Below are 14,161 nucleotides of genomic sequence, written 5' to 3'. Positions count from 1 at the left end.
GGAATAGCCCACGTTATATACGAACAATTGACCAGAGATCTTTTATTGAAAAGATTTAAATTGTAATGACAAAAGTCTCTGAAAACAATCTGGCTATGGTGGAGCAACAAAAAAGTTTTTGTTGGCAAAACTTGGCGTTTAAAATTACCCTAATATTTAAATCTGAATAAGAGAAAATTCAAATTTTGTTTGGACTTGTGCCTGTTACCTGTGTTGAAAGAATAGGGGACATAAAATGTTTTTGATTTGCTAACTGCTACAAAAAAATTTGGGTGGATCCTCCAAAAACATTTCATCTTATCTTCACGGTGTTCCTTCTGGTTTGGATTTTGAATTATTCTGCCTGCCAGCCTTTGTTCCACCTGTCGCAAACAATCAACAGAATACGATCGAGTTTCTTTCATGTGGTTTAATTCGTATTAAAAACACGTCACTCTCAATTTGACATGGCTTCCCTTTCTATGATATGACTTTTTTTTTGGGGGGGGGGGAATGCAATGAAGTGACTTAAGTGACTTGTTCTTATGGGTATTGTCCCGATGAACCACCTGCAAATAAAACAACCGTCCTAATTCATCTCAAAATCCTCCGCAAACCATCATCTTTCATTTTGTGTTTTTTTTTAATCCCGCTTTGAAAAAGCTGGAGTCAATTAGAGCTAATATCAACCCAATCAATCCCGCCTGTCTCCAAAGATGATTGCCTGCCATGTGACATCTTGAGCTACATCTCGCGGAATTCAGCCCAGATGACTTTCAAAGTACTTACATCCAGATTGGGCCTTAAAAAAAAAAAATAAAAAATACTGCCGCCCCCCACCAATCAAAGGTGATTATTGTGACAATGTCTAAACTAAACATTCATCAATCTATAGATAAAACCTTTGAGGTTCAAGATGGTCTATAGCAAAAAGGTAGCCTGAATGCTTAATGTTATCTTTATGTTCCTCGCGGTTTTAATGACCTACTTATCATTGACCCCATGTCCCAATTTTAGAAAAAACAAAATTCCTGTTGCTGTTTTCTTGCCGGGCCCATCATATCCTATCAACACCTTGACTCGATGTGTTTAAACAGCAAGGCGGGACGGCAAGAGGGCAAAAAAAAAAAATGAAAGGGATTCTTGTCTCGAAACAAACATCTCGACCCGAGCGCTTGTCAGTCACGTCCTCCCGCTCGGCCTGTGCTCTCGGGGTTGAATGGAATCCTAAGAAGAACGCCTGTCTTCCGTTCGACTCCGACTGTGTCAACAGGCCGGGGCGCTAGGTTTAAGTTTCCTTCACCTGCGACTCTGTGAAGCGGCGCCAAAAAAATGATGGCGAGCAGCGGTCCAAGTGTTTGTGTTGGAGGGAAGGCTTTGTACGATCAAATGTGTCATCAGCAAAGTGCTGAAACATCATTTCTGGGAGTGTCTCGATTGTACGTGTCAATGAGAGCATTGTGTTATCACGACACCAAGGCCACGTCGGCGGCCAAAGTTGCGTAGAAATAATAGAAGGCTTTCGCTGATTTTCTACTCGGCGGAATGTTTTAGTAATTACTTTGATATTTGGAAAGAGGAGCGTTGGAAAAACAAGAACATCTGGCATGGATGGTAAGTTTTACTTGGAATATCAAAAGCGAGATTGCGAGAGTGACGGTTTTCGGTTATGTTATGTGTTAGGGTGGTCAAAAGTGTCACGGTGGATTTGGCAGTGTTTACGCTTCTAATTAGTTTGGTTCACATTTGTTCATCGAGGTTTATTTATCAAGTGACAGTTGCTGTTCACCTTTTAATTTGGAATTGAGCTACTACCGAATCTCTCAGTTTGATCTTTCTGTTTTTGTTGACTTGTTTTGCCTGCCTGCTTTTGTTCCACCTGTCTCAAACAATTAAAAGCAGAAAATTGAATTTAATTAAATGCTTTCAATTGTCTGATGTGGTTTCTATCACAAGACAAACAATTCTCGCTCCTTTTATCTCTCATCAGATGTTTTTGTTTAAAGTCAGCAACGACTTCACAGACGAGATCATTTGCATACGAGGTGTAATATAACCAAATACGAGAGTGAAGCATTCCAGGGCAAAATAGGAAGGTGCTGAATTAGCAGAAAATATGATTGTGCAACAAGATCACTTTCAGATTTACTTAAGTTACCTTCACCCTCCCCAAAACTTGCTTAGACATGTTAATGACTGTGAAAGTTATTCATATGGCAGGTTTCCACTTTAAAAAATTTCCCAGAAAATTGGCGACCTAACTTCCAACAATGTGGGAAGAGTTTAGGAAAGGGCCGTTTCTGTTCCAACATGAACTTGAGTCACGTGCATAAAGCAAAACCCATGAAAGGCTCACAAATATTCTTGTAGATGAATTAGCAAAAATAAATCCCACAGGGAAGGTAGACGCTGTTCGAAAAATGTCCCAATACTTTTGTCCCTAATATGGCATCTGAGCACGTGTCTCGTTGCGAGTGATAATGGAACACACAGACTTTTGTGGTACTTCCAGTAGCCGCTAGAAAAATGAATGCCTTTGAGGAAACGTGGCAGCGGTTTCTAGTCACTATATTTATATTTGTCCTTGTCTGCCTGTGGTGTCTTCATGCGCTCAATAATTGTCTCTTACTGTCATTTTTGTCATCTTCTGATGAATAAGATGATTCTCTGTGGCCTAAAGGCGTTTGGAACTGAGACAAAGTGTAAAAAAATGAGGGGTTAGACTACCGCAGCCTGTAAGGTCATTTTTTTTTTATATGGAGGAAAGAATCACTTATTACATTTTGGAATAAATCTTTATCATTTGTCTTTAGTTGTATAACAAAATGTTAGATATGATGAAACTATATGAACTGTAATATATTTCTATTTTTTTATTTTTTAAATTCCAAAAACATTATGAATTTGCGGTTCCAAAAAGAACATAGCTTAGCTAAGTTAGCTTATTTGCTAACGGTTAGGTTTTTTGCTAACTATACAGCGCATGTTCTTTTCAAATACACACTACATCTATCTTTCTGGCAGTCGCATGTGACAGATATGTGCGAACGCGTGAGCGTTTCAGGGAGTTTTTGAACAAACCACACTTTTCGAGCCGACTCGCGCAAATAAAATAGAACTTTTGAATAACTGTTCATTCTCGTTACCACCGGGGTTAAAAGCGCTCTCGGTTGGAACGTCTTTCTTTTTTCAAATATATACGGCCACATTTTTATGTCAATGCTCGTATTTCATCTGGATTTTGTGATTGTAATTGCTGTAATTGAGGTGTGATGCACAATAAGAGTTTGCAAAAATCAAAAGTACATAATTTGGTACTACGGTTAGTCAGTGCGGTAGGATGTTACCGACAACTTTTGGACCCTTGACACTTACAGCTTGGGAACATCCATGTAATCTTTTGGTTACGGAAAATAAAAGATTTGAGTAAATCTATAAATGAATGCACTCATTTGTTTTGTTGAACTTGGATATAGCAATATGTGAATGTATTTTTTTATTTTGTATCATTTGATGCAGGTAGACAAAAATAAAAGTGAGGTTGGTTCCATTTTTTTTTCCAAATTTGTTTTGGATGGATACGTGAAAAACCAGTGGTGTCTTTTATTGACTTTGGCCTGCCGCTTTGACGCGCCAAGAGGACACACCCAGAGACAGACAGAAAGAATCTCTGCCGACCGACCGAAGGGGAATCTAGGATTCATTTTTAAGAACAGACAGGATAAGATACCAAATCATGAAAACCGGCATCCAGCGGCTGATAAAACCCAAAGCAGACAATTATATTTGAATATAAGCTTTATTTACAATGTCGTCTCCAAAGTTTACAGTGTCGGAAGCACGTTATCAGATCTCCATCTTAACCACTTTGATCACCGTCCCTAAAAGGCCCCCCCGTCGTAACTGCAGTTGCAAAATGCGACTATATACATAGAGGGGGTTGGATACGAGCAATAAAAAAACTTGGCAAATGGATAGTTAGTTGCAACTTCATTGTCCAAATGAGTAACAAAAAAAAAAAAAAAGTATAAACACTGCATAATATTCTACAGTCTGACAGAGTATGAGAACATTTCACTGTTGGTAGTCGGGTAACATGGAAACGCTCACCTGGTGCTTATTTCAGCTTGGCGCCAAATTCTTGATTATTTCACCCTTTGATACGATGTGAGCACCACGGCTAAATGAAACGGAATAATTGGATTGTCAAGCACCAAAAATCGCCTCCATTACAGTTTGGTCTGTCAAATAAATTGATCAGATCAAGTTCCTATGTGTCATTTGATTAAAGCCAATTTGATCTGTGTGGAAGTGATGAATATCACGTCCTGTCCTAAAGGTGAGTTTATTTTGATTCATTGTTGTTTTATTTTACAAAAGCAAAATGGTTTTCATGTTACATCATAAAAGATCATTTAAATTAATTCCCTATTGATTGCAAATGACCACTAACAAATTTTCATTTGTCATATGAGAGTAAATCCAATGAAAGGTAATTTGAGGTTTCAAAATGTGCTTTTTCCCGTTACGAGTTTGGACAATTCTGAAACTGTCGAGCCTGTTAAGAAATAAAGTCTGACTTTTAAGTTTTGTGTCAATTCCTTGTTGTTTGTATTAGACAATTATTTCAAATGAATCGTTAAGGTGGGAACATAATACTAACACTTCTGCGCAAGACACAAAAGAATAAATAAGAATTTAAAAAAAAATGCACTGCATAAGATAAATCGTTACACATGACAGAGTAAAATAAGCAAAAGACAAGCCCTCATCAACTCTTGTTTAGAAGCAACTATGAAGACGGAGGCGGTTGATTTCCCATCATTTGTCTTTTCAAAATGAAAAAAAAAAACACACAAAAAAACCCCCAATGTTTAAAAGTCAGCTCACACTGCCTTCAAAATCAGCGCACCGGTAACAAAGGCACTAAACTGGCGGATTTGACCATCTCTTGCATTCATGCCTAGAACATGCGCCACCACTTTAAATAAATTGACCTCCTAAGCCTTGCAGTTAAAATATAAATATGCAACAGAAAATAAATGTACAATATGAAGCTGCATGATAAAGTTGACCTATGATTATTTTGTCATGAGTTGCACACAATTATTGATTTTCGAGGGATTTTTCATCTGCTTGGCCTTTCTTAATGGAAACGCTACATTAAAGCTAATGTAGTTTTTCCTCTTCACAGATGCTTGACATGTGTGAATACTTACTTTTGGCTCAATACTGGTTCTTACTTCTTTGGATGTGTACGGCACCACGCAAAGGACGCGCCTGCTTTATGTTCAAGTACGCTATATACATCTAATGTATCAAATCGACATGACGTCACAAAATACAAACTCACCAGACATGTTGGAGCTTAGAAAAATACTTAAAAGTGGATTTGTGATTTTTTTGTTTTGTATGCATACATTTTCCCATCCTATGCCTATTTGCTAAAAGTTGAGGTAAAAGCCCAGCTAGCATGTTCTCAGGTCACATTTTAAGGATAGGTAAAGTCTTTCTAAGATTTTTCTTTTTTTTACAATGACAAAGTGTCCAAAATGGGAAAGGAAATATTTCGATATAAAGGTAATTTTTTTTTTTTCCTGTTTTTTTTCCTTCCCTCTCAAATACTGAAATCAATTCACTACTGAATGAATACTGTGGAAAAATGCTGTTGAGGTATTCCGGATAGACGTCACTGTGCTGAAACAGGCCTGATGCCGTTTGGAAAACACAAAGCAGGCATGTCCATGTAGAGCAAGAAAGCAACAGGGAAGAGGAATACAAAAGATGAATAAATGATGGAGAGAAAAGTTTTCTTTCCCTACAGCTCTCCCTGGTGGCGCGACAGAGGATCGCAATGCTGCAGAGGGCTGTTAGTGCTCATGCTGCTGTTGCTGTATGCCGGGTTAACTCACAGGCAATGCAAAGTCATGCAAAGTGTCGGCAGGCAGGTATTGCATGCATCGTGCGCCTCGGGTTTCGCCAGCACGGACGGGCCGGGCCGTATCGGGCCGGGTCACTGCTGCGCTGATCATGCTGGGATATTGCTGTTAGGGGGGGGGGGAGAACAGGAGATAAAAGTCAGGTAGGTGGGAATGTTAGCAGCGAATTTTGGCCCTGATTTAAAAGCGGGTGACTAACGTGCCCCAGATGTGATATGGGGGGGAAATGAAAATGAAACATGATTAATTTGTGGCCACAAAGTGCGCACATTCTCCTTTTTTGAGGCCACAAATGAATATTTCTTGGCCATGGTTAAAATTAAAAAATCTCCCCACATCACATCTCCTATCATGAACAATTAACAGAGTTAATTCTTGAAAGTCTAAAACCCCCAAAAAAATTCGCAATAAGGATTTGTGAGCCATGAGTGTTGTCTAAGATGAAAGTCTTGACTTAAAAATGTGTTTTTTTTAAATGAAAGCGGCGCTCCACTCAATCCTTTCTTCAATTTCCACTCCCAGGAGATGCAGCTTTCCTATTGTGTGTTTATTTTTCTATTTTGGCACTAAATGTTTGATGAGAAAACCAAGTATACGCTGGTGAAGTTGCACCTACTGAAATTATTTCAGCAACATTTGTTACCCGTTTAGAAAAAAAAGATGAAAAAAAACTTTTAAGACTGATATAGTTAGAATTGTGCATGACTACTGCATGTTGAGGTTAAGTGGTGAGCAATGCGTGATGATAAAATAATGCTCGACTCGTGTGTGCTCTGCCATCACTTGACTCGGAGGAAAAAATTAAGTTTAGCCGGGAATAAAAGTGGCAAAAAGTTTTTGGGCAGTCTTGCCTGGCATCTCTACCTGACGGATCTAATCGGGAAGAAGGGTGAAGAAAAACAAAAAACAAAATGAAAATCAACAGGCAGAAGTTGAAATGAACAGTTCAGGGTTTTGTATAAAGTAGTTTTGCTGCTGGAACTTTTGTCTGCCTTTCTACCTCGCGGTAGCTGGCTGGACATGGCCTGGGTAGCTGCGCCGGGAACTGGTGGCTTGCCTCTGGCGGGCCAAGAAAGACTGACTCGAGCCGGTGTTGGCCAATCTGTCTTCGGCCGCCTTTTTCTGGAAAGTCATTCCCTGGGAAAATAAATAAAAAAAAGATGAGTATTCAACAGAACCGGAGCAATTGACTTTAAATTTATCCTGTTTAAAACAGACGCCGCAGCAGGAGTCGATTATCACCGGCCGACTAATGGTGAAGAATTGGAGAGGGAGGGAAAATACATTAGTGTTGATTTACACTCAGCTCTTAGCAATACTGCCACCTAGTGGTGCACTCTGTACTTGTAATGTCTACGGTGGTTTTGCACTGAAATAATGAATCCTGTGTTATTGTTTATGTGAATTAAATGGTCCATTAAATGTCTGTGTGTGTTTTGGAGTAATTTCAAAAACTATTGACGTCACTCTTACCATATTATACCAGGCCGACACAATTAGTTTCTCCTCATAATCCCTCTGGCTTTTTGTTTTATCCATTTCTTTCTGTTGAAAAAAAAAAAAAAAAAAAAAGACTCAATCAGAAGAGAATCACACCAAGAGTTCATCTTTGGTCTCATTTGCCAGCCAAATTACCTCCAACGAATGTAGCATCCGCTCTTTCTCCTGCAGCTGGTTTTTCAAGGCCTGAACTTCTGGACCTGAGCCCTGGTTCTGTTTAGGATCTAGTGTGCGAATTACCTGAGAATCCAAATGGAATCAGTCACACATGTTCTACTGTTTAATAAGGATGTTTAAAAATGTATATATATATATATCCTCACGCTCTTGGCTTTCTCCAAATATTTCTTATACCGCTCCTCCATTTGCTTCATCTCATCATCTTTCTTTTTCAAGGCCTCCTCCAGTTCATCCACTCGTTGAGCTAACAAAAGAGAACCAAGCGATTAACCAGACTGAAAGACGACAGCAAGTTAAGGTGCATTCGGGCGTAAACTCACAGCTGGCGGCGTATTTGGGCTCCATCTCGTCAATGAAGGCATTTTTCTTCAGTAACTCGTTGTTCACCTCTTGAAGCTTCTCCCTGGTGAGGCGGAGCAAATAATTTTTTTTTTTTTAAAGATTCACAGTTAATATGATGAACACAATGTACTTACATGTGCTCTGCGTATTTTTTCTTCATCATGGAAGACTGAAATGTGAAAGAGAAATATGGTTGAACACAAACTGAAGTTGAAAATTGGGAGTCTCTGAAATCCACGTCTCATTACGTACATCATCTGCTTTGGAGCCTTGTTCCTGGAGATTCTTCTGGAGCTCTTCTATCTGACTCTGTTCCTCCATCAAGCGCTGGTTGGTTAATCTACAAACATGTAAAGCGCAAAGACGGACCGGTTGGACAACATTGTTTGGAAGACAAAAGGGAGTTCACAGCCTGACAAGGTTAAAATAAAATACACTTTGTTATTTGCTGACCTGTTTTCAGTCTCCAGTTCACTTTTCCTTCTATTGGAGTCTTCCAGCAGACTCTGTAAAAGCGCAATCTTCTCGTTATCCGAACCCTCTTGAGCCAACTTCAGCATTCTGTTCTCGTGCTGAAGGCGAATCAAATGCTCTCTGTGCAAGAAAAAAAAAAAAAGTGATTTAGTTAAGAAGCATCCAATATTTCGATTGTGCCAAACATACTGAATCTCTGGCGTTGTGATCTCGGCTGCCAAAGAATCGGAGCCGTCAGCGCTGGCGAGTGGGCGAAGACCTGGGGGGGAAATGATGATCTTGTTATTATTGTCTTTACGTTAAATTTAGCCTTTTTTTTTTTTTGCTTTTACCTGCCGTTAGCTGACCCTCTTGAGCTTGGACACAATGTAGTTCCTCAATGGTCTCCTTCAAAGAGTCTCGCTCTGTTCGCATCCGCTACATAGGAAAGAAAAAATAATCATCCATAAAAATGCAACAATTTTGTACATAGCATAGAAAATGAATCAATAATCTATCCGTGCACATACATCCTTTTCTTTCTGTAGAGAGTCCACTTTCTCTTTGACACGTTTGTACTCAAACTCCATCTTGTCGGCCTTTTTCGATTCTTCCGACAGTCTGTTTTGAAGTTCCACCACCTGCGCAGGGTGGATGGAAGAATCGAAGATGACTATCACAGCTCGACGTTATGTAGCTTTTTCGGACTTACCTGTCTCTTATACGTCTCCAACTGGCCCTTGGTAGCATTTGCCTTTCGGAGCTCTTCTTCTAAACTGATGTTGGTTTGCATTAACACTGTGTTCTTTTCCTCCAAAAGCTTAGTCTGCAAAAATGAAAAACAAATGTTGCTGATACAACATGGCCGATAATGGAGGACAATAAAATTGTGAGAACGGGTTTGGATGCTTGTAAGCGCCACCTGTCTCCTCAGGAGTCCCATGTCCTCAAGTTTCTTCTTGTAGTGTTCTACTGTGCCCTCAAGCTTTGACACCTTGTCTGATGAATGCCTGAAAAAAAAAAAAAAAACACCTAGCTTGTTTCTCTTTGCCTTATATTGAGTGGGTATAAAAAGACTACACACCCTGAATTTTTTTTGTGCTCTAAAAAAATGCAAACAGATAGAACAAAGTTGCTTACCTGAGAACATCCATCTCATCCTTCAGTGACTGGGCTTCATCAGCAAGAGATGTGAGCTCTTCATTCTGCGACCTCACCTCCAAAAGTTCTTTTTCAAGCTCCTCGCAACGGATCCGATAATCGTCTTTCGATGCTTCCAACCTGGAAAGTGACGACAATGAAAAATATCCCAACTGGTTCCGAAGACGGCTAACCGTTGTTTACGCTCGATCCGCACCTGAATGTTTCTTCCTGGAGCTGCTCCAGTTGCGTTTGCAGCTGGAGGTGTCTGCGGCCAGCCGGGCTGTTGATATCCTCGATGGAGTCCGACTGGTTGAGTCGTTCCATTAAAAGTTGATTTTCCGCTAGCAAGCTACTCTTTTCCTCCTGCAGGGCTGCCACCTGAAGTTGAATGAAGAGTGATATTTATTTCATGGCCATCTCACGTGTCTGGAGATGATGACACCTCAAAAGTTGCTATCCTGCAATATCAGTTCTGCTAACAAGGCAAACACACGCAAAGCGAGTCAGTTGAGGCAAGCAAACTGAAGGCGGGGGAAAACAAAACAAAAAGAAAAATCGACACGACTCTTATTAGTCACACCACACAGAATGAGTGGAAGAAATAAAGTTAGAATTTACCCTCTCTTCTAGCTCATTTAAGTCTAACCTCAGTCTATTGCGCTCCTCTTGAACATGGAGAGCCTTGGAAGCAAGGCACAAAGTATATTGAAATAGCCACAAAAACAAATTGAACACAACAGGAGATTAGATAGTCCTTTAAACCACGGCTCAATTATGAAAATGAATGTATCCATGCAAAAAAAATAAATGAGTAAATATTAAAATATTGGGAAGAAAGCAAGTAAAAATGTATATGTTACGCAATATAATCAGGAAATAAAAAACATACTTAATTTAGTGGTAGATGTGAAAAGGCTCATAAATGCAAATTAAAAAAAAAAAAAAAAAGGATGAGGATGACATGAAACCAACCTGCATATCAAGCTCACGACACCTCTGGGAAATCTCCTCCTTTGTGGCCAAAGCTTCATTCAGCTCCTCAACAGACTTTTTTAACTAAAAATGCAACAAAAAAAAAAAAAGTTTTCTCAACCAAGAGGTTAAGGATTGCTAAAGTCAACAGACCATGTGGCACTAATCATTATATTAAAAACAAAAAAAATTGCCAATTTATCCCACTATTATTGAGACACAAAGGTAAACATCTCATGAATATGCGTACCTGTCTGTCGAGATCCACGTAGGAGTCGTTTCCTCCTGTCACGGGAGTCTCTTTACTCATCAGCTGATGGAAAGGCAAAAAAAAAAAAACCCAGACGATCGAAGGTTGAAAGTCTGAATGTCTAAATTCCATTCAATCTTGACTGGAACATCTTCCTAATTCCACAAAATGATCTACCTCTTGGATGGCTGTCATGACCACATGCTGGACTGATTCCTCCATCATCATGATGGATTGGATATACTCTGGAGAGGAAGAGAATAAAATGGTGAGATAAATTAGAGCACATAAATCTTGTGGCGGACTTTGGACGCTCACCTTGCTTCTGTTCACAGTTGACGGCACATCCCAGAATGAGTTGAAGCATCCTCCCGAGTTCTGCCGGGTCGGAGTGTTCTCCGATGAGGGTGACGTCGGGTAGCGTGAAGTCGTTTATGTGCTGACCCAGAATCTTGAAAGGCATTATGTATTGCCAAAATGTCCTTTTAAATCAACTTCGAACGCTTTAAAACAAAAAAAGTAGTCCATCCATCTTACCTCCTGGTTATAATCGAGGATACCTTTGAGAATTTTCTTTAGATTGCTGACCTGGAAACAAAAAGTTTCACCCAAAAGTCACAATTTGATTGAAATAAATAAGATTTACGCTAATACACTATTACATGCAATAACTATGACTGAGTGGATCGAAAACGGGACTCATTATAAACTGAAATTTATCCTCACCTTTAACCTCCAGTTGTCACCCACATCTGGCTTGATTCGACTAATCCATGCGTCATTGAAATACACTTCGTCTCTATGAAATGAACACGGAAAAAAATCAAACGTGAATTCCGGTCGCAGTATATTAAGCTCAATTTACATTTCTAAAATCTTCCACTCACATTTTCTGGAGAGCCTGCGCCATAACGACGCCGCTCGTCATGTCCTCCACAGTCTTGCATTGAGCCTCGACCCCGAATGTTTGAACCTAAACAAACAAAACAATTATTAAATCACATTCGATTGTGCTGACACAGCGTGTGATAACAATATAAAATAAACAGCTCGTCTAAAGCCAACTCGAAAACTATTTCAATTATGCGCCCGGTTCAGTCTATCATCTGGAGTTCTACTTAAGGCTGTTGCCCAGAATGACAAGTCCACATGCCAACAGTCCACGTGACCGAAGTGCTGAAATGGAGAACAGGAATGTTGGAAATTTGACAGCAAAGGACGAGACTAAATTCCTGCCCATGGATCAATTTCCTTATATTTTTAATAACAGAGCTCAAAAGACCATGACATCTCCCCCCCCACCCTCAAAGAATTAATTTCCTGAATTGAAAAAGGCTCAACTCATCTAAAAAGGACTGAAAGAGCGGATCTGAGAGGATCTGTATCTGGCAGACAAATATCTCAAGACTGCCCGCTGGCCCATGGCCAGCACACAGAACCCAAACAACACCCCTTTATTACATAACATCGTGGCTGTCACGTCACCATATAATATCCAGCTTGCATGATGGCAACATTTATTTTGGAGCTGTGTTGATGTAATAGATCTCCCCCCCTTTTTTTTTTTTAACCTTCTAAATCCCAGACAGAAAGAGACACAAGGCCATGCTAATGCTAGTAGCAACTTGCTAAAAAGAGGTCAAAATTGGGGGGTTGTCACTCGAGGCGCTTAAAAGGGGGTCATGGAACAAAAGTAGGAGTTAAGCATAAGCTACTTAATGAATATAAAGGCTGTTCAGTTTTGGAATAGAAATGTAATTCATTTGCAATATATTTGTGATGTTTTTAGCACAGCCCAGGTAGTTTCTTTTTTTTTTTTTATATTTGGTGATGAGGTGTTTTTTTTTTTATATTTGACTTGCAACTACTTGAGCGAAGCAAAATATTCGACACAGCTCTTAAGATGCAAAAGCAAGTCAGAGTTGAGCATGTGTGAAATATGTCACATATTTGACCACAAAAGTATTTCTCACTGCAACACCGGAACACATGCACACTGAGTTGTGAGAAATTAATTTCACTGCTCTGACATTGACATTTCAGTAAAGCTTAGCGTGCTATTTACAATTGCAGCATCCTTTGTTGGTTGCTTTTTCACTTTGTGCGGTCTATTCGCTCAGGAGGAACAGTTAAACTGGAAAGGTCCAATTGAAACATGTTTATTGCTGTTTATACAAATTTAGTACACAAATCACATTGTTGAGATTTCACGGTAAATGTGATTTGAGATTTACTCTATTGTAACATGGCAGCTTGGTTCAAAGCAGCACAATGCAGCGGACAAAGCTTTATTTCAACACCGTGCATATTTTGACTGTAAACTGCAGACAATGTAGACAGTGTTTTATTCAAAACATGACATTTTGCCACTCTGTTGACATGGCGTTGTAATGTGTCAATCATGTAAACATGATCATAGTCGGTTGCACATGCTCTTTTTTTTGTGTGCAAAAGACAACATTTCCATGACCAAGTCAGAATGTGAACGAAAGACAAAAAAAAAAAGGGTGGACCGTCCTAGGATCGAAGACAAAAAGACTTTCGAATGTATTTTTCTGAACCTCTTGACCTGGCTGTCACAAAAGTGTCATCCATTAGGAACATTGCCAAATAACCGCTTGCCCCAAATGATAAATCTGGCGAGAAAAGACAGCTCGCAAGCGACAAGCAGGCAACACATCAGCAGCTAAGGCAGCCAACAGCTGGCCTGCATACGTAAGCGACGTGAGCTCGTGTCATTTTTTCCTCGGTACCGCTGTTAGCTCATGAGCTAACATTAGCCTCATATGCTAGCTTGCCAGCTAGCTTGCTATTAGCGCCGGAGGGGGGGGAAAAAAAACAATACCGGATGTTATGGTCGATGACTTACCCATGTTAAAAGGCTTTCACAGAGTTCCACTCGATCCAAGGACCCCGATGTAGACATTGTAAATTAAAGTAATCTAGATGATGACTAGAGCCTAAAGTTATTAGCGACCTCAGACGCTAGCTCCCGAGGTCTCTCGCTCTTTGGGTGTCTCACAATCCGACACCGGCGTCTGCCTGAGGCGGGCTGGTTGGGCGGAGTCGAGAACTTGACTGGACTGTATCGATTGTACTATAAATCATCTTTAATTTATCTAAGGCACATATTTTACATTTTTCTTCTGTTGACACGGCATAATAAATATTGAATAATGTCTAATAATGGTGTCCTCACCATTTGCATTACAATCTTCTGTTTTGTTGCATAAGTGTTTCCCACACCCAGTGAGTAACAATTTCGTAGTTGATTCCAAAATGATGACTCGCACTATTAATCACTTGGACTGTATCAATGGTTGATGCTCATTTATTATAATGGTGGTGAGGAATGCGGGGTTGGCCTTGACTCTAGAGTCACACTGTCAGCACTCTTGCCCAA

At 39.8% G+C, this 14,161-nt stretch overlaps 1 protein-coding gene across 2 annotated transcripts; it reads right to left on the bottom strand.

Moving 5' to 3' along the window:
- Window positions 1–3,759: 3,759 nt before the first annotated feature.
- On the bottom strand, window positions 3,760–13,810 carry hook3 (hook microtubule-tethering protein 3). Of its 2 annotated transcripts, XM_085925273.1 has the most exons (24): window positions 13,628–13,810; window positions 11,646–11,731; window positions 11,485–11,557; window positions 11,296–11,346; window positions 11,077–11,209; window positions 10,936–11,003; window positions 10,759–10,821; window positions 10,509–10,592; window positions 9,751–9,914; window positions 9,534–9,674; window positions 9,316–9,403; window positions 9,106–9,219; window positions 8,924–9,034; window positions 8,747–8,831; window positions 8,604–8,673; window positions 8,394–8,534; window positions 8,193–8,280; window positions 8,075–8,109; window positions 7,919–8,001; window positions 7,742–7,842; window positions 7,554–7,658; window positions 7,392–7,463; window positions 6,919–7,055; window positions 3,760–6,023 (listed from the first exon to the last, which is right to left on the bottom strand). In XM_085925273.1, exons 1-24 carry the CDS (start codon window positions 13,682–13,684, stop codon window positions 6,008–6,010), a joined length of 2,166 nt encoding a protein of 721 aa, XP_085781399.1. In that variant the 5' UTR covers window positions 13,685–13,810; the 3' UTR covers window positions 3,760–6,007. The 2 variants fall into 2 exon arrangements, with proteins under 2 accessions (XP_085781399.1, XP_085781400.1); XM_085925274.1 differs by lacking the exon at window positions 3,760–6,023 and having other exon boundaries at window positions 6,032–7,055.
- Window positions 13,811–14,161: the final 351 nt, after the last annotated feature.

The sequence above is a fragment of the Syngnathus leptorhynchus genome, chromosome 12 (genome assembly GCF_054491065.1).
Source record: "Syngnathus leptorhynchus isolate UIUO chromosome 12, UIUO_Slep, whole genome shotgun sequence".
NCBI classification, from domain to species: Eukaryota; Metazoa; Chordata; class Actinopteri; order Syngnathiformes; family Syngnathidae; genus Syngnathus; species Syngnathus leptorhynchus.
The sequence above is the reverse complement of the archived record's forward strand: the minus strand, read 5'-3'. Positions and strand labels throughout refer to the sequence as shown.

Coding starts and splice junctions, on each gene's coding strand:
- hook3 (XM_085925273.1), bottom strand. CDS start 13,684: ATGTCTACATCGGGGTCCTTGGATCGAGTGGAACTCTGTGAAAGCCTT. Junction 10,593..10,758: donor ACGTGGATCTCGACAGACAG/GTACGCATATTC, acceptor TTGCATTTTTAG/TTAAAAAAGTCTGTTGAGGA. Junction 8,674..8,746: donor AGAGGGTCAGCTAACGGCAG/GTAAAAGCAAAA, acceptor TTTCCCCCCCAG/GTCTTCGCCCACTCGCCAGC.